Below are 22,507 nucleotides of genomic sequence, written 5' to 3'. Positions count from 1 at the left end.
ACAATTTACCAAAATAGTCTTGTACCTTATTACTTTAAGTGTACACTTGTCAAAAATGTTTTATAATAATAACTACGAGTCTGGAATCTCATTGGTAACATCGAAAATGATAAATAACTATTTAGGTTTGTCACCAAAAATAATTGTGCGTGGACCACAAGCCGTACAATAGAATAAGTAAACGTAGAACACACTGAATCTCGGCAGGAAAGGCATTCCCAACCAGTGGTAGATGCATTTGATGATTCAAAAGTATTTTTAAAAGTTTATTTGAATAAAAAATATATTTACTATTTATTATTTTATCATAACAGAATTAAAATTGAAAAAAAAAATTGATTGTCTGTAAAGTCGGTTTACTGACGATAGTTGAACGTGACAACAAAGGCCGATTGTGCTTCTTTGTCGCTCGTTCCGCGCTCTCGCTTGCACTTCAAGCCTTACATGGAACGCCTCAGAGCGAGGTAACGCCGCATGAGTCATGTTTTTTCGTGCGTGCAGCCGGCTCTATCGAATTATAAGACGTTGTCACGTCAAAAATATTTATTAGAAGAATTAAGCCTGTCCAAAAATTATAATTATAGGCGACCCGTGCAGGTTTCGCACGGTGCAATTTAGCATTGAAGAAAATGAGAAGTGTGTTGAGATTTTCATACATACCTTGTCCTGATAGTTACGAAACGAACACAGCAAAAAATCGGTCGAGCCGTTCTCGAGTGATGAAATTTCATACAATTGATTTATATTTATATTTATGTAGATAGTGAAAACAGCTAATTTAATAGGCAGCTACTCATTTCGATTGGAATAGAATTTAGGCAGGGAATTGTCGCTAATTCGGTTTGAACCTACCAATCTCTAAACTGAATTGGCAGGTCTAGAAATCTAGTGTTATTGTTTTCTGCAAGAAATATAATGTACACTTGTCATTTTAGTCCAGTTTAGAGATTGTGTACAACAGAATTAGCCGCATTATTTTAAACATATTTTGAACCAGATTTTTTCCAACGCTGAATTTAGTTTTAGTGCACGCAAATAAAACTGACCCAATGGTCCAGTTGTGTCAAAAATCATACTTCTATGTTATCAGTGAGATAATTTCAGAGGATTATGTAAATATTTTAAGATATATTTTTAGTAAGTGTTTAGTTACTAGAAAAATCATTAACATGACTGTAACATCCATCATACGTCTAATTTTGTCTCCATAACTTCTTAGCTTTAGCATTACATACTTGTACCTTGCCATGCTATATGATTGGTCAGGTAGCTGAGATTTGTTAAAGAATCACTTTTATAGGATGTATGGAAAGAATAAAATTGTGTCTGTTAATTATTATTATTGATGTTTGGTGTACTGCCATCAAATAATTAGGATCTATGCAGGTATTTAAGCATACTAAATGTATGTTTGTAGGTGCAAACAATTTAACGATAGATCGCCTAGTTACTATTGTTAATTAATCTTTCCTTAAAACCCGAATATACTTGCCAATTATAACAGATCAGAATATTCTGCTACTTGCTACTAAAACTTATGTGTATTCAACGTGTTTAAAATAACTTTTTTTTGGAAATGATGCACTTTAAACTAGAAAATAAAAATAAATGTCGTCATTACAATACCCTATCAGTTATTAATTTAGGCTAAAAATAATAACTTAATACACTATGTTGATGCAATTTTATCGATGATGTGTTACTTCCATACCTAATTCAAAAGCAATTTTTTTTTAAATGAATAAACAGGAATTGTTATTTTTTTAACATTGACATAAGTATTGTAATTAACTATTATTCTGCATAGGTGCATGTACCATGATAGATTCAAGATTTTATTATAGGTTTCTGGAATAATAATAATAATCAATTTGTGTAAATGTTGGTATGAAAAACATATTATGTAAATATTTGTTAACAAAGCTAAAACAAAAGTTAGTAAAACGAATGCGAACAAAGGAAAATAATCAGTAGGTACAAGTCAATTCAGTAGGCATAAAATATTTGGATGAGTAGACAAATTCTGAAATATTATGTTTATTGTTTTCCTTCAATAAGGATGTTGCCAATTGATCAAAATATCAAATGTAAATAAGTGTGCTTAGTATGAGAGCTTGTAATGAAGCTTGAAAAATCGATAATGTAAAAAGGTAGTAAGTACCTATATTATTAAAACTAATAGATGAGACGTGGATTTAACGTATTTTGGAGGATCCTCTATTTAGTAATCACTAAAATATACTTAATTTATTTTTGACATTGGCAATATCCTTTATTCCTAATCTAAAGCCTTTTTTATAATCTTGTTGGACAATAAATTATAAAATATAATAATTATGTGCATAATTTGGCTTTTAGCTCAAACAGTTGCAGGCTTATAATAAGTACCACATACTTTCCCAGACAAAAGTTTAAGGAAACAACTATCAGTCATATGATGGAAATTTGTTACCTACCTAAAATGATCGTTTTGTAAATATTATAATGATGAATTTTTAGTAGGCATAAAAACATGACATGTTTAATTTTATAGCGATTATGTTGTTCCGTTAATATTATTGTTTTTATTTCTTAATATTTTTATAAATGTATGATATATTGTATAAGGTTTTAAATGTATATTTTAAGTAAAAATATCCATGTTGTTGATTAGTCTTATGGATGTTGATTTACACCATTTGCTATACAGTGATAATAAATGGTATGATAGAATATTAAATTGTTTTAGTTAATATTTCAATTCAGTCAACTTGCGACTTTGTCCGCGTGGATTTAGGTTTTTAAAAATCAAATGAAAAGTATTCTATTCTACATAATTATCTTCCATCCCAGGGAGGCAAGCTATTCCTATATCTACAAGTGTAGATTGTGTAGGAATGACAGAATTGTTGCAGAATAAAATATAAAAATAATAAACAAGAATATTTATTTGTCAAAATAAAAAATTAAGTGTAAACACTTACATAATATTTGAAAAATATTTGCGCATAAACCATTCTGTATTTTCTCCCATAATTATGTCATGAAACATCCGTAAATGTTTTTCCAAAATTTTCTATGAACCATTCCAGTAATATGGGGTCATCTTCATGGCTATAATTATCGGATACATGTATAGATGAGTTTGGGGTCCATTCGAACAGTAAACATGTCATTGGTACTGCTTGTAAATTATTCAATAGCTTTTGTCCAAATTTGTGTTTAATTTTTTTTGCTAAACACTGTTTAACAAATGTTAGGAATGTGTCTAAAAAGTTGAAGCAAACATTTGGTTTCCAATATTTCTGCAACCAAAAAAGCAAATTGTGAACAATTCAAAAATAAATGGCAGTTTAGTATAACACTAACACATAATGGGCTGCACCTGGTTAAACCATACTATAGAAATTAGAATGAGCATATTTTGTTTCTTTTTCATTCTGTAGAATAGGTACATAGACCTAGTTCCTGAAAAAGCTGCACGAGTGCGGCAGCTGTACATTGACTTTGCATTTTTGAAAACCTATGCATCTTACTTATTCTTATGGTAACAGCCATAACACAAGTTGAATACTATAAATACAACAAATTTCTTAGTAAAATATATATAATTTTCTTTCATTTCTGTGGATAAATGGAGACGAGAGATATTTATTTAAACACAGATTTTAATTTCATATTTATAGCCAACTAGATAAAGTATGGATGGGAGATATCTCTGTACTGAGTAGAGGATGCATATAACTTTTTCCTTGTGTATTTAGGTTTTATGTCCTTCCTTGGGATGCAAGCTATTGCTGTGCAAAATTTCATGAAAATTAAACTGATAGGCTATGAAAAGCTAACAAATAGACAGACACATTTGCATTTATAATAATAATAAGTATGGATTTGCAACTTACCTGTGAGATATTAGCTAAATCTTTGACATTATACACCTTTAATTCTTCAACTATCCCAACATCATTTCTGTATCCACAGACTAATGTATCTATTCCAACAAGAAAAGACTGACACCACCACTTCTTGGTTTTAAATCTCCTGGACAGTTGAAAAAAATAATTAGTGGTTTGCCCTGGACTGAGGCATAGTAGTATGCAAGAAGAGCTAAAAAGTTATTGAAGATGGTTGAATTTTACAATAATACTTCACAATGTTAACAGCGCCATCGATCTATTGATATTATTGTGAAGTGTTATGCTAAAACTACTGATGGTCATTAAAAACAAAATAATTGTGTTTCTTTTTAATATTTATCTAATATTAGTACTTGTTCAAGTACAGGATATAACTGAGTAGCCGTTTTTGATATATAGCATTTGATTGCTTAAAAAGCTTATACTAAAATGGTTATCATCCTTTTCCATGAGGATATTGTGTAAAAGACAACTTTTTTGGGAGGTTTTGGCGGGAAGGCTCTCTTAGTATTGTGACCCAAGAAGTAGCAACAGATGCTTATTAATTTATAGGCTGCAGTGCTGTGCAAGCTAAATAAGCTCTTTATTTCATCATAACAAGTCACTATTTATTTCAAATCTTTGTGGAGTGAGTCTTTTGTACCTTTAACTCTGGGCCTCTGTACATAACTACTGTGTGTCTGGTGGTGCAAGTATTAAAAATATACCATAGATATAAAATAAATATACCTACCTAAAATTTATTTCCTGCCTAGGGAACTCAATATGTCTACTTGTTTTAAGTTCTATAAATTCATTAGAAGATAGATATTGCACTATGTTATCAGGATGTGATTCAGTATCAGGTAAAGGTGACACTGGCCTCTTATCACACCTTATACCATCCATCTCTGCTCCATATACAATCTTGTGATGATTCAAATGTGTTGTAAAAACTAGTGAAAACTCTTCAGTTTCGTCAACTGGTACATTTGGATTAGGTTCTAGGTCTGGTCTGTCTGAAACAATTTTTTGTTAACTAATTTCTAATATACTGTTCTATATTAACCAGTCACAAAAATACTTTAAGAATAACATATTTCACAATTGAAAAATTAAAAAACCCCAGACACAAAACCTCTAATAACTTTCAAATGGCTGAACCGATTTTCTTGGATTATAGCTAAGAACACTCTCAATCAAGCCACCTTTCAAACAAAAAAACTAAATTAAAATCAGTTCATTCATTTAGGAGCTACGATGCCACAGACAGATACACACGTCAAATTTATAACACCCTTCTTTTTGGGTCGGGGGTTAAAAACCTGTATAAATGACTTGCTTTGCCTTGCACTTTAGATGTTTTGTTTTTAACTTTTTACTTCTTTCAACTAAACTAAGAAATAGGTTGCAGGCCAAAATTAATAATCAACCATATCTGTAATGTTATTTATGTCCATAAGTTATTTAGCAAGATTATTATTTGCCAATAACTGTATGGTTTTTGTACATAACTATCTATGGGAGATATGGATAAGAAAATAATAAACTTATTGGACAATTAGTTATTATTAATTTTGGCCTCATAATGAACATAAAAATTACCAGATAGCATATACTGTTCAAATTTATATCCCCATGAGGTAAATTGTTTATCTTTCTCTGACATACAAAGTTTCTGTTGCCTCTTTGCTTCTGTATCCCTTGCACATAAGTATATGTTGCCCTTGTACAATATAGCAACAATTTTCCATGGTTCCCTGTTTTCAAATGGAGTACACGCTACACAAGTTAACAAGCCACGATAGCAAAAAAACTTTGCATCATCCAAGGTATTTGCTAAAGGAAAGATCAATCTGGCTTCATGTTCAATTAAAAACTTTAACAGCTCTGTTAACTTAACATCTAGGTCCGGTGGTTTTCGTTTAACTTTATCGAGATGTAAGTTTAAGTCAAAATTCACTTTTCCATCTTTTATTCGACGCGCATATTTCAGGTTCTCTATCCCAATATATCCAATTATTTTGGGCTTCCCAAAGTTTGGAAATGGTTTACAGTGATCCCGTGCTTCCACATGAAGCATTTTTATTGAATAAGTCCACTTTGAGTCCTAGTTCAGGCTGTTCTGATTACACTGCTTGTCTTGACTCTTGCTTCTATTATTATTTATTTGATATTTCTCAAATAAATGCTTAATAAATTGTTTCTAAACAAAAATATAGTCTGTACAAACTACAAATAAAAAATGAGTTCTCACGCGCCATTTTCCCTCTATCTGTCAATCTGTCAGCACCATGCACAGACAAAATCCGGAGATCTGTCAGTGTCACAGCGAACTATCAACAAGTGCAGAGTGCGCTTCTCTAGATGGCGGCTTTAGTTCCGATTTTGGCCACGCGCCAAAAGAGCCTCGGACTATATAAGTTATATCTATGGAAATCATAGTATTCTGTGGTTATATGATTTAAAAATGCTAGAACCCAAAGCCGTAAAGCCAGTTAAAAAAAGAGTTGATGACGTACCCAAATCTCTCGTTCGTTGCATTTTGAAAATGTTAAAAATGTTGACAAACTAGTTATGGTGGTTTTCGTTTGTTGATGCGTTTTTAAGACGCTTTCATCTATAACAATGGATATAAATAATCGATTTCATAAGTGTAGACTTTGTTTGAAAATTGGAGATTTTTGTTCAATTTTCGAAAAAGATGATTCGATTAAGTTATCAGAAATGGTTATGGCTTTTACGAATGTTAAGGTACTAAGTGCTATTTATATTAATTATAGTCTTAAACATATTCATAATACATGTAACAAGTTTTCATTTGCTTATGATTAAGTTATAAGTATATCTTATAAAAGTGAGTTTATTTCAGATTTACGAAGGTGATGGTCTGACAGACCGAGTATGTACTTCTTGTATTGAAAACCTAAGTACGGCTTATTTGTTCAAACTTCAGTGTGAAAGAATTGATGGTCTTTTGCGAAAATTTCCTGGTAAGTGCACTACCTATGTGACCAAACAATACTTATTCTATAACATAGCCGCTTTGGGAAACATTTGTTTGCTGTAAGGTGCAAATCGGTACACATGATAGCATGATGATGATGGTAGCTCATTAAAAAGCATGCTGTTTAAAACTGATTAACATGCTCATATTTGTGCATCATTCAAGCTTTTCTGTCAAAATGGATAAGTTTCACAAAGTTGTCTTTTAGTCCATCCTTGTAAACCATCTTTGTAATGCACCATTTTACACTAACAAATTGCCTATACCAACGAATATTTAGTACTTACATGCTGCAACATATTCAGACATGCTACAGAGCAGACCTCCTTCCACCTGCACTGTCAATAAAAATCAACTGGCTTGTGGTTTAGTAGAATATGCATGCTGTTTAGTACTTAGTACTTTTAAGGAATTTACTCTTTTGTGTGTGAAATAAAATGTTTAATATTTTGTTCCATATAATTATATCTCAAAAATGTGGTCATAGCAGAATATGTATGCTATAATATCCCTATACAGGTTATTTTAAATCTTTATTTTTATTACAGATATACAAATTGACAAGCCAGATGACAGACAAGATTATAATGATTTTTATAATCAGGAGTTCCACATGCACACTGCGTACATAAAAGAAGAGAGTGATGATAACTTAGTCAAAGCAGCCCAAGTTCAGAGAGACAGAGTCCCACTGAGCCCCTGTTTTGAAGCCAGTGATGAGACTGACAGTGATGTTGATTCAATCAAATGTGTATATTGTAACCAATCTTATAGTAACTACGGTGCACACACTTGCCATGTTACTTGCACAATTGAGCACAATGGGCTTGAACGATCAAGTAGTAATGAAACACTTGTTGCTACAGATGTTACCCCCACAAAAGCATCTAAACCTTTATCACCCATCCCAAACATTCCAGAATATGTTAATGTTTCTTGCGTACTTTGTGATCAGATGTATGACCAATATGATAATTATGTGACACATCTAAATAAATGCACGGCCAATGTGAAACTTCACCATTTTGTCTGTCCAGTATGTCACGAAATGTTCACTGATAAATTTTCATATTTAGAACATTTAAAGGTATTCCACTTTAGCGCAAATGATGAAACTTGGAGAACATGTCATGATGAATCTTTGGGAAAAGTTCGTGATGAAAGTTGGAGAACATGTCATGATGAAACTTTGAGAAAAGGTCATGATGAAACTTGGAAAACATGCAATGATGAAACTTTGAGAAAAAGTTGCGATGAAACTTGGAGAACATGTAATGATGAAAGTTTGAGAAAAGATCATGATGAAACTTTTAGATCAAGTAATGATGAAAGTTTGAAAACACCTCATGATGAAACTTTCAGTGATGCAGGTACTGATTGTGTTGATTTTGCTCCCATAATTGTTAAAACTAGAAAGCCAAAAGCGGTAAGACGGCAGATAGGTTGGTCAATTGAAGACATTTATCAGGAAATTGAATGCCAAAAAGTTGAGCAAAAACCAACTGCCACATCTAGTCCGTTAAAAAATTTCTTCTCAAAATTGGGAAATGAGTGAGTTGCACAATGCTATTTGGCATGCCTGGGACCTGCATCAGCGCTTTGCAAGAAAATACTAACACACTGCTTAAGTAATTATTTATTCTTTGTATTTTCTTTTTCAAAATATGGGATATTAACTTTCTTTAATGGGCTCTTTCTATTTCATTTCTGTTCTTCAAAATAAAAAAATCTATTATACAAAATAAAATTTCATACATACAAAGTCATAAATCAGGGAAGATTTCTTTAAATCCTTCAATTTATGAGGAAATTAATTATTTAGTTTTAAGTATTTTAATTTTTGACACACAAGATCTCGGGAGTGTGACGTCATTTTGTCTTGCTGAGATTGTTGCACCACAAGTAACTCAATCGCTCAATAGTGTCGAAGGGTGATATTAATTATAGTGCGCACTTTGACTTTGCTCAGACTTAAGATTGAGTTAAAACGAGACAGATTTATGTGAGAGATATCCATCTGTCTCGTTTTAACACTGTTTTTAGTACACTTTAGTCTAAGCAAAGTCAGAGTGCACTCTATAGATCTCACCCTAAGTCGCACGTGAGCTCTTGTTCTAAGTTATCATACAACTGCTTGTATTTTATTTATTGGTTTATTTTCAATTTCACTACTCACGCAGCTCTACTAGCATTGGTTGTGACGTCACACGCTGGAGCGCCGCGTGAAACGAACTTATTTTTCATCAAGAGCAACTTTTCACAAAGTTCCATGACAGAGTGCATGCACTGTATTACCGGACACTATAACACATTCTCTTATAAATTAAAGGTCCTCCAGTAGACAAAGTAGCCCGAAAAAGGTAAGCTTCCGCAAATTTATTGAAAATGGAAAAGCCAAGACCTCAGTGTATCTGCCATTCAAGAAGTACATAGAAAACTACAAGTTGAAGAAGAAGGTGAACAACTACAGTCCAATAAGTACAAAGGCACAAGTGACGAGTAAAATACAAGCAACATTTCCTGAGGAAATTTCAGGTGAACAACAAGATAATAATTGCTAAGTTCAATTTTGTAACTACTTTATACAATAACATTATAATATTTTGCAGAGAATAGACTATCATGTTTCGAAGAGGAGTTTATTTGTAGCGCGCTGCATACAAACGTAGTTTGGCTCTCATTTGAATAAAAAGTTTATTTGAATAAAAATCTATTCTATTTTATTCTTCTATTCTATTCTAATAACCAATCAAACTCAATTAAATTTTGTAGACGTGTAACTTTTAAATAAATAAAAATATTTTTTACAAGTTCTTTTGAATCATCAAATGCATCTACCACTGGTTTGGAATGCCTTTCCTACCGAGAAGCACCAGCAAGAAACTCGGCGGTTGCTCTTTTCAAAGTTTTGATATACAATAATATCATGCCATATGTAATTGAAGTCTGGAGCATTGCTGGAGCGAGCTGCACGTCAAATCCACGCTTTTTTATCATTTACATAATCTTTAATTGTGTAATATGCTTTTTCAGGAGCATATTTTGAATAGATTTTTTGAAATTGTGTAAAGGCAACTCCAAAATTTACTGTGGAATTTTCACCCATTCCCACAAATGACTTTTGGACCTTCCTGAGGCGGAGCGTAGGTATAGGAGTCGCAAGCTTATTACGGTTTCTAGTTTACGTATTATGCAGATCTCTAATTTTCTTGTAACTGAGAATATTATGTCTTACAATAATTATGTTATTGGAAATGTATTGATAGGCTACTGAAAAGATCCCTATTTCCTTACTCTCGACGAGAATCGCGGGGTTTTAAATTAAACTTAATATTTTAACAGAAATCTGGCAAACTACAGACACATATATTAGTTCCTTGAACATGTCTATAAACATTGAGCTTGATTAGAATAAAAGGCAAACTTACGTTTATATGGGGATTAACTTATTCATGGGGACGTCTCTTAATTAATCTACTCCAACATTTTTTTACAGACAGTGACTATGCTTCGCCAAGTGGCACTTCTGAAGACTCGTGGAAAATGAAACAGAATTTAATCTGTGCCTGCGATAAAAAAGTATTCATGCTATCGGAACATATTCACGTAAAAACAATTTTTATTAATACCTACTTTAAGATATATAAAAGAAATAGTCGATGCTATTACGATCTGTGCTATGATGAACATAACACGAATCATATTGTATAACTTTTCTGAAAAAAATCTTGAAAAATAACTTGGTACAAAAACACATTGCATTGGTGTGAAGTGACGCGACAAAAGTCATATGTGATATGAGTCATACTTTAAATCTGAATTCAAAATTATTATAGTCTAGTAGTTTATGCCCGCGACTTCGTCCGCGTGAACTGCACAAATTGCAACCTCCATTTTGCCCCCTTAGGGGTTGAACTTTCAGAAATACTTTCTTAGCCGGATGTCTATGTCATAATAGTTATCTGCCTGTCATACCAAATGTATGCTGCATAGATAGATTAGTCAGTCAGTCAGTTACTTTTTCCTTTTATAATATATTTAGATTCCTTTAGAGAAAAATAGATATTAATCTATGTATTTGGAAAATGTTTACAGGATCGCGATCGAATAGTAGCAATGGTCAATGAATTGGGCGGAGTGGTTGCCGAGAACACGAAAATGGAGATGTTGGCAACACATTTTGTGTCAGTGTTGCCAAACGACACGTTTTCCGGGATGATGGTGTGCGCCCTTGCCACTGGGAAGTGGTTGCTTCACATCAGTTTCATATACGACAGTTTTCGATGCAAGAAGTTCTTACAAGTAAGTCTTGAAATGTGTTTATTTAGAATGAAGATGTAGAATTATCTAGAATGAAGATGTTGGTAACAGGCTTCTGACATAGTATGATCTGCATTAATAGCAACTTTGTTTCTTACCTCCTTGAGGTACCTAAAAAAAATTATTTTTCAATATTTGCAATATCACGTTGTGTGCAGTATGTCGTGTGTTGCGTATCGTATGAGCCTCAATAGCTCAACGGTTATAGGAGTGGACTGAAATCGGAAAGGTACAAACCCCACCCTTTGGAGGGGAAAGGGAAATGTTAGTCATGATTAAAACGACTAATATTCTTTTTTTTTAAATCGTGACTGGAAATCGCGCCTTGTTTTTCTGCAAACCCCTAAAAATGCCCTAATTTGCAGGAAAATATGTATGAATGGGTAAGACACCCCAAAATAGTCGAGATCGACAACACGAGCGTTGAAGTGGCGAAGGCGGCCGTGTTCTGGCATATGGAGCTGCACAAAGATCGCTCGAAATACCCCTTCGAAGGCAAACAGATCGTGCTGATTATGAAGAAGAAGTACAGGCAGTACTATCAAATGATCTTCAAGACTCTCAAGGCGAAGCCTGTCACTTATGATCCCAGGTAAAACTTTCTTATGTCGATCGTTCTTCGTTTTCGATTTATATTCGTGTTAAACCCTTGGGCCTAGGAAGCTCATATTTTAGACAGAGGTCACCTCTGTAATATAGATAAAGAATCAGGCGAATTTTCGAAATTCCGAATTTTCGAAGTGGAGCCGCGGGCGGTCACTAGTTTAACCCACAAATCCATGCAAATTACAATAAAGAAATTCATTTTGTTTACAGAACTCCCGGAAGCTGTTGTTCTGCCGACTACTGTTTTGTGGACATGAAGATAATTGAAAGAGTCAAGTTGCGGTTTTTCTTCCACCACAAAGTACCTGTGTTCCCTTACCAGTACATTTTAGTGTATTTGCTCAAAAGAGGCCGTGTGGACGACGAACAAAAATATTTGCTACAAGACTGTACTAAAATTAACGATAAGGACTTTTTTTTAAATAACACTTATTAGATGAATGTTTAAAGTTTGTATCAGGTCAAAGACTGCTCTGAACGACAGTAGATGGAATGTATCTGCGGATAGGTACTACATTTTATGTGCGAGAAGTGGAAATTTTATGTATTATTTTAAGTTCAGAGTTCATTTTCCTAACGTCATTAATTATATGTACAAATACATAGAGGAAGTACCCTCATTGATGAGGAATTTGATTCAGCCATAATTTTTAAGGGGCAAGCGGCGGGTTTGCCCGTGAAATTTAAATTTAATTTGGTTTTTCGCAATTTGTAAACTAATATGACAAAGTAGGCTTATAGCACTTTAATTGCGCCACTGGCAGTATCATCCTCACAGGTTTATATAAAAATCATTACTTGAAATGGTCCAGTTTAAGAAATTAGCTATTGTATCGACTAATTTGTGAGTAACTCATATCAAACTCATTATTTTGACTAATTTCTTAAACTGAACACTTTCAAGTAAAGATTTTTATGTAATCCTGTGAAGATGATACTGCCATTGTCGGAATTAGAATGCCATAAGCCTACTTTGTCGTATTAATTTACAAATTGCGAAAAACCAAATTAAATTTGAATTTCGTAGGCAGACCCGTCTCTTGCAACTTAAGTTATGGGTATTTGACTAATCACGATAATGGCCATTTTATTCATCACGGAATATATTTTTATATTATATTGTAGATCACAGGTACATATCACGAAATGTTGAGCCAATTAATCATGGTACGTACCATATCTACAATATAATGTATATTTTTATGACAGACTTTTATGTAGGTATGCTGTTAGTATAATATTGTTAGTTGCATTTATTATATTAGAATATTATTAAATATTTCTAATTTCTCAATTAGTATAATTTTTTTTTAATGTCAATTACTTTAATTAAATAATCATTGGAGCTATTAACGAATTATTATATTATATTAAGAATTAAATATTTACAATAAACTTTAACATTAATAATGCATTTTTAATACATTTAATACAATATAATCTTAATACAGTGATGTTCTCTCCAATTCTGTTTGAATGGTGCAAATGGACTGTTGAACTTTCTGAAGCTGTAGTAGCCTCTTCTATTTTTAACTGTAAAAAGTTTTTATATGAGTAATGATAACAAAGTAATATGACGATGTCCTCCAACATTATGTAATCCTCAATGTATAAAAAAAAAATACTACTGTAGATATGATTAGGACATAACTAGACTAAGTAGACGGGTCAGTTTAGTTTAAACGTCTCTCGGCCCGAAATCTTTGTATGTCCTACCTGAAGCAGCGTAAAGCAATAGTGCAAAAATATTTTAGTGAAGAGGACCTTTGCATAGACAATCCAACAAGAATGGCCAAAATGGTGCCAACCATTCCAGAATCAGACCAAAATGTTTTTGGTCTGATTCTTCACATCTACAAAATGATTAGTAAATAAAATCATGATACTATCTAGATTTAGGATTTAGGGAGTACTATTTGATTTTAGGTTTATACAAACAATAAGTCATTTTTCAAGAATATTTTCTGACAATGCAAGTTTGCAAACTCTTTGAAAACTATCAAATCGCCCTGTCCACAATTTTATCGCCAAAGAATAATGATTAAGTTCTAGAACTCTGCTTTTTGCTTAAAACTTGAGTTCTTTGGGCTGAGACCACGGCTATGACATAGTTTACTCATCACTGGCCGTGATTTTCACTACTATAATTATCAGGTATGAAACATTAATTATCCGTCGTGTGCAATATCTCTCTCACTTCGCCATTTATTTAAATCGAGTTAGTTAAATAAATGAAGGATAAGCTTGAGCATAAAAGTCGTGGCGGAGAAGCAACAATATTCATTTCATACGCAAAATGAACCGTTTAAAGTTTTAAACGTAATCGGGCTGATTGCGATAAAACGATATGTCGCGTTTTTAAAATTTACCGCTATTTCTTTCATCCTTTTTTTCACCTGGCTTTACGGCTCTGGATTCTAGCTTTTTGAGCCTGATTTCATATCTATGGTATACTGTTTGTCGTATGTGACGCTGCCAACATAGAATTGCAAATACTAACTTACAGAATACAAACTCCTCAGTCTAAAAATTAACTAGCAATTATTTAGATTTTGATCATATGCTATTGTTCTGTGGTCGTGGCTTGGCCTCGTGGGGGTAAGGCTCAAGAGGACTAGATCCCAGAGCCGTAAAACCAGTTTGAAAAAAAATCGTGTGCGTAGAACGGTAATGCCCCTTTGAAAAGTCAAATTCAAACATTCAAAGCATATTCAAAGAAAGACGACAAATAATATACTGGGGTCATAATAACTTTTGATCTGAGATCAAAAGTTTTTTCGATCATTTCGTGGTTTTTCGAAGACGATACTGAACTTATATTCGATTTTGTTTTGTTTTTTCCCTTTTTCTTGGAAGTATGGGCTGCTTGTGGTCCCGTGAGGTATGTTTTTTACTATTTGAGTTCAAGTTTCAACTTTGTAGGTCTACAGTAACTTGATTCATAAAAAGTTGCATTTAATTTTATTGCTCCTAACTTTTACCGATGAAATATCTGTTAATAATTATTATTAAATATTATTTTAGGGTCGTGAACATTGTAAACATTGTAATCGCACAGCAGTGAACAATTTAGTGATCATCGACCATACGTGTGAAATATGCATCAGTACAGCTACCAGATCTCATTGTGTATGTATATTATTACTTCATACAAAAATGCACTTAGACCCAGGTCATCATCATTAACAAGCAACCTATCGCCGGCTCACTACTGAGCACGGGTATTCTCTCAGAATGAGAAGGGTTTGGCCAAGTGGGGATTGGCAGACTGCACACTTTTGAATGCATTATAGAAAACTCAGCATGCAAGTTTCTTCACGACGTTTTCCATAACTGTTAAAGCAAATGATATTTAAAAGCTTAAAACGCACTAACAACATAATTCCGAAAAGTTAAGAGGAAAGGACATATGATACTTTTTTAAATCGAAGTCTCCCAGGATTTTTAAAAACCTAAATCTACATGGACTAAGACAGTGCGACCACGGCCTCAAAAACAACCCAGCTGGTCACCCACAGCGTCCACATGCGTATCGTGAGCTGCATCGTCGTTTGAATACATAATTAAATTTCTTATGGACTGCATCCGGCCAGCTGGATTGTAGCTGTGGGTGCAAAACCAATGCACATTTGCTCTAAATTATGAACATAATCTTAATTCCTATGTACATTTTTATCATTCTTTGTTTAAGCCACCACCTGGACCTGCTCACAAATTTGGAGAATTCCGCTGTGGTGCTTGTGGAAGATACTGGAACAGTCGTTGGTGCTGGCCAAATAAGTATCAGATGTGTCAAAATTGTAAGACACCTACCCTGCCTTATAAACATGTAAGTTCGTGAATTACAATTTGTTTATTTTACAGTTACCTATTTATATTTTAATTTAATACAAACCAAAAGGCTGAGTCTACCTTTCTGTTAAAGTGAACTGGATCTCAAAAAGAAATAGCCTATCTTGTATTTTAACCATAGGTTTAGAATGTACGATAATGAGCGTAGCGAAAAATTCATAAGTCTATGATTTTAACCATCCTAAAATAAAAATCTCCTTTATAATAGGTAATTTGTTACTTTTATGGTCTAATTTCAGAGGGATTTAAAACCTACGGATCTAACTAGTTCAACTGACAACAGACATGAACATGTGAGAGAACTTTGCCAAATGTGTCAGCAGCTTGGCTATTCCTGCAAGGATTTTGATAAAAAATATAAACCACCAGCTCCAACTACTCATAAGTCTAGAACAAAACAGATGAGAACATACTCAAAAAATTGGTGATACTCTTTTATAGTTTGTCAGTTGTAGCATGGTGCGGGTGACGTGCGAGAGTTTGAATTTTTTTATTTTATTTATTAGTACAGATTCTTGCAATGCTAACAGCTAATGCCAACCCGCATTACAAGTCACGACTTATACAGATGTTTGGTAATTAGTATATAAAGACGACACGTACCCATAAATTATGTCAAAAGTTTTTATGACCCTAACGTGCCCTAACTCACTTAGATCGTTGGCCATCTTTAGATAGGCCAAGGCCAACGATCTCAGTGAGTTAGGGCACGTTAGGGCCATGAAAACTTGGACATAAAAAAAATTAAAATTTTGTATGGAAATTTTTATAATTTTATTTCGTCATTTTACTTCAGCATCGTATTTATCAGATCAAAGTGGCATGGGTACATGTCGTCATTATATACTAATTACCAAACACCCTGTATAATTATTAACAAATATTTTCTAATTACTATCTATACATCTATTCTATACATGAGATAAAACTGTTTATACTTATATTAAACACATCTGGGCTCTGGTGCTGACCAATCAACTGATTTAACGCAGAAAGTGCACGGAAGGTTGGCGCACTTTGAGATTGATATGATTATTTATTATTATAATAGACTAAGTAAGCAGCTTGTGCTGATGCGTCTATATCAGAAGTGCAAGGAGTTTTCTCACAATAATTGCTTCTTTAGTCTAATTTAATGAACCTAAATCCCAACTAAGTTACATTCCATTGTTCTGTTACCGCACCATGCTACAAGAAAATAGTATAAATACAGTCAGCGCTCTTTTTTTAAGGTTTAAGTATTTGGATGGAAATATGAATACCATATAATATGTACTTAGTAGTCACAAAACAGATATTTTGAGTATATTTTGAGTCTTAAAATATCACATCAAGATATCAATGCAAGAAAAAATCAACTCTACATATGTGTCGCAGCGAAATGGCATAAACCGTGAGTTGACCATATTCCTCAGGGATATGGTTAACTCCCGCGGGATGTTAAAACGACAACTCGATTAAGTGGATCATTTCATTAAACAAATCTAGTGATATCATAATAATTACTGAGCATAGTTTATTAAATGTAACGACAGACTGAACTGACCTACTCTGCTTCACGAAAATAGGCCGGGCACATGAATGTTTATATTCTAATCTAACATTACTAACTTTAGATTTTAGTACTCAGATGTTTTGAACCACATTCGATGTTATCACAAAATCCCAGAGCAAGAAGGAAGAAATAGAACCTATAATTGAGTTTTCGTTTAACATCCCTAAGGGATATATTAACTCCCGGGATATACAAATAGTTTGTATATACTATAGGGATATACAAACTATATGACTAACTCCCGGTTTATGCGTTTTCGCTGCGACATATCTAATTTTTCTTTGTAAATGTGTCCTCGATAATCCCAAAATATACACAAAATAAAATCATTCCCTATTTTCGCGTCATATTTTTGGAAAAGCTATATCCCACAAACAAAGTGCGTTGACTGTGCTGCATCAAGTTCAATCTGCTATAATAAGTATAGTGGTTAAGTGATCGCATGAAAATACTAAGCAATGTAGTCAACTTATTTCAAAGAAAATGGAAAAGAAAATAAAGATATTGGTAAATTATGTTTTATTTTGATACTTTTGTTAGATAAAGATTTTTTATCATATCTGTATGTTTGAACTTTCTCACTAAAGTCTGTGGCAAACCGGCAGAAAGATCCTCTTTTTTCTCGGCTATATAAGCAAAAAGCGGTAGAAAAATAGTTGCTAATTCTTCAATATAGCTTTCCTTTGCTGCGTTTTGGATTATTGCAAATTTTTCGAACACTGCTATCACTTGACTATCACTTAGTGGCACTTTGAAAAATTTGTACTGGAAAAAAGAAGATTTTTTTATTTATTTTGAAATATTTTATACTATTTTTTTTTAATAAATACGAAAGTGTGTATGTCTACATTCTATCCACTTAACTGGTTTGATGACATTTGGACATACAGAGATCGCTCGCATACGAGTTGGATATAGATTACTTTTTATCGAAGAAAGTCTGAGTTCTCACAGGATCTTCAAAAACCTAAATCACGCGGACGAAGTCACAGAGCTCATCTAGTTTATAATTTTATACTATATCAATGGTTCTTAGGTAGAGAGATAAGTAGACATATATTACATTGCGATAAAATGATTTAAATTTTTTATTTACATGATATTTCAGAAATTAAAAATTGGCTTCTTAAGGAGTAAATAATTGCATGATTTCATTGCATAGCGAATATTTGGATCTAAATATTTTTTTGAAAAAAATTGGATGAAACATTTTTTTTACATGCCTACATAACAGTTATATAATAGAAGAAGGCATCAATATTCTAATGCTTGTTTCATTTCCCTAAATCGAATTATGTTTGATCTTTAGTTTCATTTTTAAAATAATTAATGGACAGAGTAGCAAAATAAGATTTAATAAGAGTAGTTACGTTTCTTTGTTGAGAATAAAAATTCCTCATTCAGTCGTCTCTTTCGTCAAAGCAATTATTATGAATAGAATTTATTTACATTATGTAGTTATGTCTTAACTTTTTAAACAAAAGATTTTGCAGCAATGTTAAACTTACCCTTGTGGTAGCAACAAAGTTTTTCATACAGTACATTAGACACGCTTTTGTAGACTCTGTATGGTTTGATTTTTCTGCTACACATAGTAATAATAATGCATCATGAAATACATCTAATATTTTCACATTTTCAAATACTGTACAAAGACTGTCCCATATTTGGTACCATTCTTGAAGTATAGTGGAACTTAGTGTCTGGAATGGAAAGAAAGTAACAACATTATTAATAGTTACTTATGCTTTGAGTGCAGCACTTGCATTGCGAACTTGACATTTCAGATTCTTGAAAATAGGTTCCATGAATATCTCTATGATAAGTTCTTAAATCTTAATATGTCATGTAAGTGGAGTTCTTAAGTTTAATATTTTGTCAAACGAATTACTTTCATACTTGACACTATATTATAGTGTCAGCAAAGATGGCGGCACAAACGGCACAAACAACTCTATATATAATATGGCGGCTCCGAAATAGGTAGTTATTTCATATAGCAGCACTCACAGCTAATAAATTCCCACACTATAGTTCGTTCGCGTTAAGAATGCAGTGAGTCATCAGTGCAACTACAGCGTAAAGGTGTATTCACAGTGATGTTACTATTCAAACAAATTACATTTTTAAAGATTAAGTTTAATGAACTTAACAAAACACTTAAACTTAAAAATCAAAATTAAGTCATTAATATTTTAATCACTATCACTAGTATCCTCGTTAGTATTTATGATAAAAGAATTTTAAATACCTGTGAGAGCCACAATGACAAATGTTCTATATCCATATCCTTGTGTATGTGCATTCCACTAATGACTTCAACAAAGGTATTTCCCGGAGGATTCCAAAGTCGTCTGAAGTAGTAAATGTTCAAAGGATTTATATTCCTTAACTTGCTTTTGAGCCATGTGCTTTCTTTCTCTATAAATTAAAAATTTCAATCACCCTCGACATGACATTATTGTAAATTGTACATTTGAAAAGAGCAACCGCCGAGTTTCTTGCTGGTTCTTCTCGGTAGGAACAGCATTCCGAACCAGTGGTAGATTATTTTGACGATTCAAAAGCACTTGTAAAAGTTTAATTGAATAAAAATAATTTGAATTTGAATTTGAATTTGACAAAATGCCTGTTTGTTACTTCTGAAAGAATAGTCTTGGACTGTAGTAATAAAATTTAAAAAAAAAAACCCCCAAACTTCAATAACCATAAATACTAAAAAGTTAAACATAATTTAATTTATTACCGAATATATTATGTATGCAATAGGTAATGTAGTTCTTTAATAACATTTTGGAGCCTCTTAATAATGAATTCTAGCCCTACAAACTACCGCTATACAAAACATATCATTTTATTACTACTGTCCAAGATCCTATTATTTCCAAATTGAAAAATTGGTCCTAAAAAAGAAAATTACCTGTCATGTCATTGGTGTTTAATACTAATTGCAGCTGCAGCACTAGTTCTAGCGTAGATGGTGCTTGTGCAACATACGTGTTCATCTTCCAGCGGACAGTATCCAATGCCTGAGCTAGCATGGCCAATGTAGGCGCTCTGTATTCTCTCAACTCATCAAATGTGTACGCTGCCTGTAAAAGCTTACATTGAATACAGATCTGAGTAATGTCCTTGTGTACAAGTCCACTGTGTAAGTTTGGCATGATTATTAACAACAGTAACATTGGCCCAGGTATTGCATTTGCTGATTTTAAGTTTTTCAAAAAACATATAAAATTGTTTTGCTTATCTTCAGTGTCCAGATCACTTGCTATTATCTCCTTAGACACTAATACTATACAAGGTTCCAGACCCTCATCATAATAATGTTTAGAATATTTTTCTAAACATTTCATAACTTTAAGCATTATTTCAGTTTGATGCATATTTTCACTTGCCAGATGAAATATCTTGCTGTACACTTTTCTAGGATTCTGTAAGAATACAGTCAAGATATCTGACAAATCTGCATCTGGAGAAATGATTAATTTATTAAATATCTCTGTCATCATATTGTTGAATTCTGTAGTTTGCAAATTGTCATTGAAACTACCATTGCCATAATGTTCATCAACTATTTCATACTTATTATTACTAGAACAGCATTGAAATGCTTTGATTGCTAATAATAGTAGCATTTCTTTGTTTTCAACACTATCCTTAAGATGACTGTACACAATTTTAAATAATTTGTAGCACTCAACTTCATTGAAAGCTTCTAAATGGGAAGTGACTTGCGCAATCAAATTTATATCCTCACACAGATTTTCTTTATATAATAATGCTTTAATCCAGTGAGTACTTTCATTATCCTCTTTATTTATGTTTTGTATGATAGCAGTAGTGTCAGATTTATTGATAACTTCAGCCAAGTCCATAGGCTTACAAGAAATTTGCTGTAGCATAGCAACAACTGCATGATCTGACACACCATTGATTTTACACAGATCTGTGTGAACATTGTAACATAACTCGCCAATGGTTTGCTGCATGCTTTGTCCATTTTCTTCAAATTCACTCCACGCACAAAATATCTCTACACTTACTTCCATTATGAGGGTTTTACATTTATCCAATAGAGCTATATTACAATTGTTTATACTTTCTAATACATCACTGTTGTTACATTGGCTTATAGGAACAGCAGATTGCTCATTAATGACAATTCCATCTCTATAACTTAATTCATAAAGATCATGGAAGTCTATTGGCTTAAATTTTTGTGGGCTCATATAATGATTAAAGCATTCAGATACCAGCTGAAGCATTTCATGCAGACGGTTTCCAATATACTTGTACTCATCATCTGTACTCAATCTATCCAATTTACTACAATTTGGTGGCTCAGAAAAATAATTAAGACACTTTTGGAAATTGTTGAAGCTGCGAGTTATTTCATCCCCTTCTAAATTAAAATATATTAATCTGCATATCATTCTGTAACATCCTAGACTCAACATTTTTAATTTTTGCATACATTCTGTGGGATCAAAATACTTGAAGTGGACTAATAATGCTTCCGCTACCTCCAAGGATAACAGAGGGCAGGTGAAAACTAGTATTTCATAGATAAATTTGTCCATGTGGAGTTTCCAAAATATTTCACACATGAGACATTTAGACACAGTGGGTATAGTCCAAATTAGAAAAGCAATGCCATCCAAGTCAATCAGTTCTTCTAGAATTGGTAAATCTGAATTTAGACAAATATAAAAAGCAAACTTGCGGTTTTGAGTATTTTCCTCCAAAACTCCATTTTCTCGCATGTACATTCCTTTCTGTAAAAAGTTTCGTAAGTTGTCTACGACATATTCAATTTTTTCTTCATTGCCTGAAAAATATAATAAACAGTTCATATCAACTCCATTCAACTAAATAATGAAAATAAAATTAAATCAATTTATTTGTATAATAATAAGTTTATAAAATATTTTGTTGCGTTGGATACCTCCTCGTTCTTTCAATTTGGAGAAAGAATATACGCTGTCCGCAGTTATAATAATTCCTTGAAAAGCGGATAGTTCTGGAGTGAACTCCATGTTATTGTCAAGTGGTAATAAAAATAGTTTTATTTGCCTTTTTTAATATTCTTTTATAATGTAAATAGCTTCTCATTAGTATAATTTCCCGTTTTGAGAGAAACGAGACGGAAGTAAAATAAATGATATTACATTTAATAATAATAGTTATCTCTATGGTATATATTTTTATTTTCTAAGACAGATGAGAGATTGCACCACAATGCCACAGATTGCACACCAAGTACCTATTCTGGCAGTTTATTACTTTACT

The 22,507-nt window shown here is 32.8% G+C and overlaps 4 protein-coding genes and 1 long non-coding RNA gene across 11 annotated transcripts in view; 3 read left to right on the top strand and 2 right to left on the bottom strand.

The window, feature by feature from the left end:
- LOC123864552 overlaps nucleotides 1-12,609 on the top strand; it is a 19,446-nt gene extending 6,837 nt beyond the window's left edge. Inside the window, exons 1-9 of one of the 6 annotated variants that reach the window (XM_045905101.1) lie at nucleotides 6,397-6,629; nucleotides 6,748-6,871; nucleotides 7,431-8,007; nucleotides 8,056-8,433; nucleotides 9,212-9,417; nucleotides 10,379-10,488; nucleotides 10,978-11,184; nucleotides 11,568-11,794; nucleotides 12,019-12,609. In XM_045905101.1, the coding sequence (XP_045761057.1) occupies nucleotides 6,504-6,629; nucleotides 6,748-6,871; nucleotides 7,431-8,007; nucleotides 8,056-8,433; nucleotides 9,212-9,417; nucleotides 10,379-10,488; nucleotides 10,978-11,184; nucleotides 11,568-11,794; nucleotides 12,019-12,244 (2,181 nt within the window). In that variant the 5' untranslated portion in view covers nucleotides 6,397-6,503 and the 3' untranslated portion in view covers nucleotides 12,245-12,609. Of the gene's footprint in view, nucleotides 1-6,396; nucleotides 6,630-6,747; nucleotides 6,872-7,430; nucleotides 8,434-9,211; nucleotides 9,418-10,378; nucleotides 10,489-10,977; nucleotides 11,185-11,567; nucleotides 11,795-12,018 lie in introns of those variants that run through there. The other 5 variants (XM_045905103.1, XM_045905102.1, XM_045905099.1 and 2 more) reach the window with 5 other exon arrangements.
- Nucleotides 2,950-13,577, bottom strand: LOC123864556 (decapping nuclease DXO homolog). Of its 2 annotated transcripts, XM_045905107.1 has the most exons (6): nucleotides 13,570-13,577; nucleotides 13,020-13,025; nucleotides 5,481-5,972; nucleotides 4,630-4,894; nucleotides 3,882-4,020; nucleotides 2,950-3,284 (listed from the first exon to the last, which is right to left on the bottom strand). In XM_045905107.1, exons 3-6 carry the CDS (start codon nucleotides 5,956-5,958, stop codon nucleotides 3,021-3,023), a joined length of 1,146 nt encoding a protein of 381 aa, XP_045761063.1. In that variant the 5' UTR covers nucleotides 5,959-5,972; nucleotides 13,020-13,025; nucleotides 13,570-13,577; the 3' UTR covers nucleotides 2,950-3,020. The 2 variants fall into 2 exon arrangements, with proteins under 2 accessions (XP_045761063.1, XP_045761062.1); XM_045905106.1 differs by lacking the exons at nucleotides 13,020-13,025; nucleotides 13,570-13,577 and having other exon boundaries at nucleotides 5,481-6,151.
- On the top strand, nucleotides 12,707-17,588 carry LOC123864563. Its single transcript, XR_006795810.1, has 3 exons — nucleotides 12,707-12,859; nucleotides 13,541-13,545; nucleotides 17,577-17,588. It is a non-coding gene; the product is annotated as an uncharacterized LOC123864563 (long non-coding RNA).
- Nucleotides 14,488-16,261, top strand: LOC123864561 (zinc finger CCHC domain-containing protein 24-like). Its single transcript, XM_045905116.1, has 4 exons — nucleotides 14,488-14,689; nucleotides 14,833-14,937; nucleotides 15,500-15,637; nucleotides 15,900-16,261. The coding sequence occupies exons 1-4, from the start codon at nucleotides 14,666-14,668 to the stop codon at nucleotides 16,086-16,088; spliced, it is 456 nt and encodes a 151-aa protein (XP_045761072.1). The 5' UTR covers nucleotides 14,488-14,665; the 3' UTR covers nucleotides 16,089-16,261.
- On the bottom strand, nucleotides 17,291-22,446 carry LOC123864551. Its single transcript, XM_045905096.1, has 5 exons — nucleotides 22,164-22,446; nucleotides 20,136-22,046; nucleotides 19,467-19,636; nucleotides 18,724-18,918; nucleotides 17,291-17,980 (listed from the first exon to the last, which is right to left on the bottom strand). Exons 1-5 carry the CDS (start codon nucleotides 22,252-22,254, stop codon nucleotides 17,735-17,737), a joined length of 2,613 nt encoding a protein of 870 aa, XP_045761052.1. The 5' UTR covers nucleotides 22,255-22,446; the 3' UTR covers nucleotides 17,291-17,734.
- Between the last annotated feature and the right edge of the window lie 61 nt (nucleotides 22,447-22,507).

The sequence above is a fragment of the Maniola jurtina genome, chromosome 4 (assembly GCF_905333055.1).
Source record: "Maniola jurtina chromosome 4, ilManJurt1.1, whole genome shotgun sequence".
Classification (NCBI taxonomy): domain Eukaryota; kingdom Metazoa; phylum Arthropoda; class Insecta; order Lepidoptera; family Nymphalidae; genus Maniola; species Maniola jurtina.
This window is presented reverse-complemented; position numbering and strand designations above follow the sequence as displayed.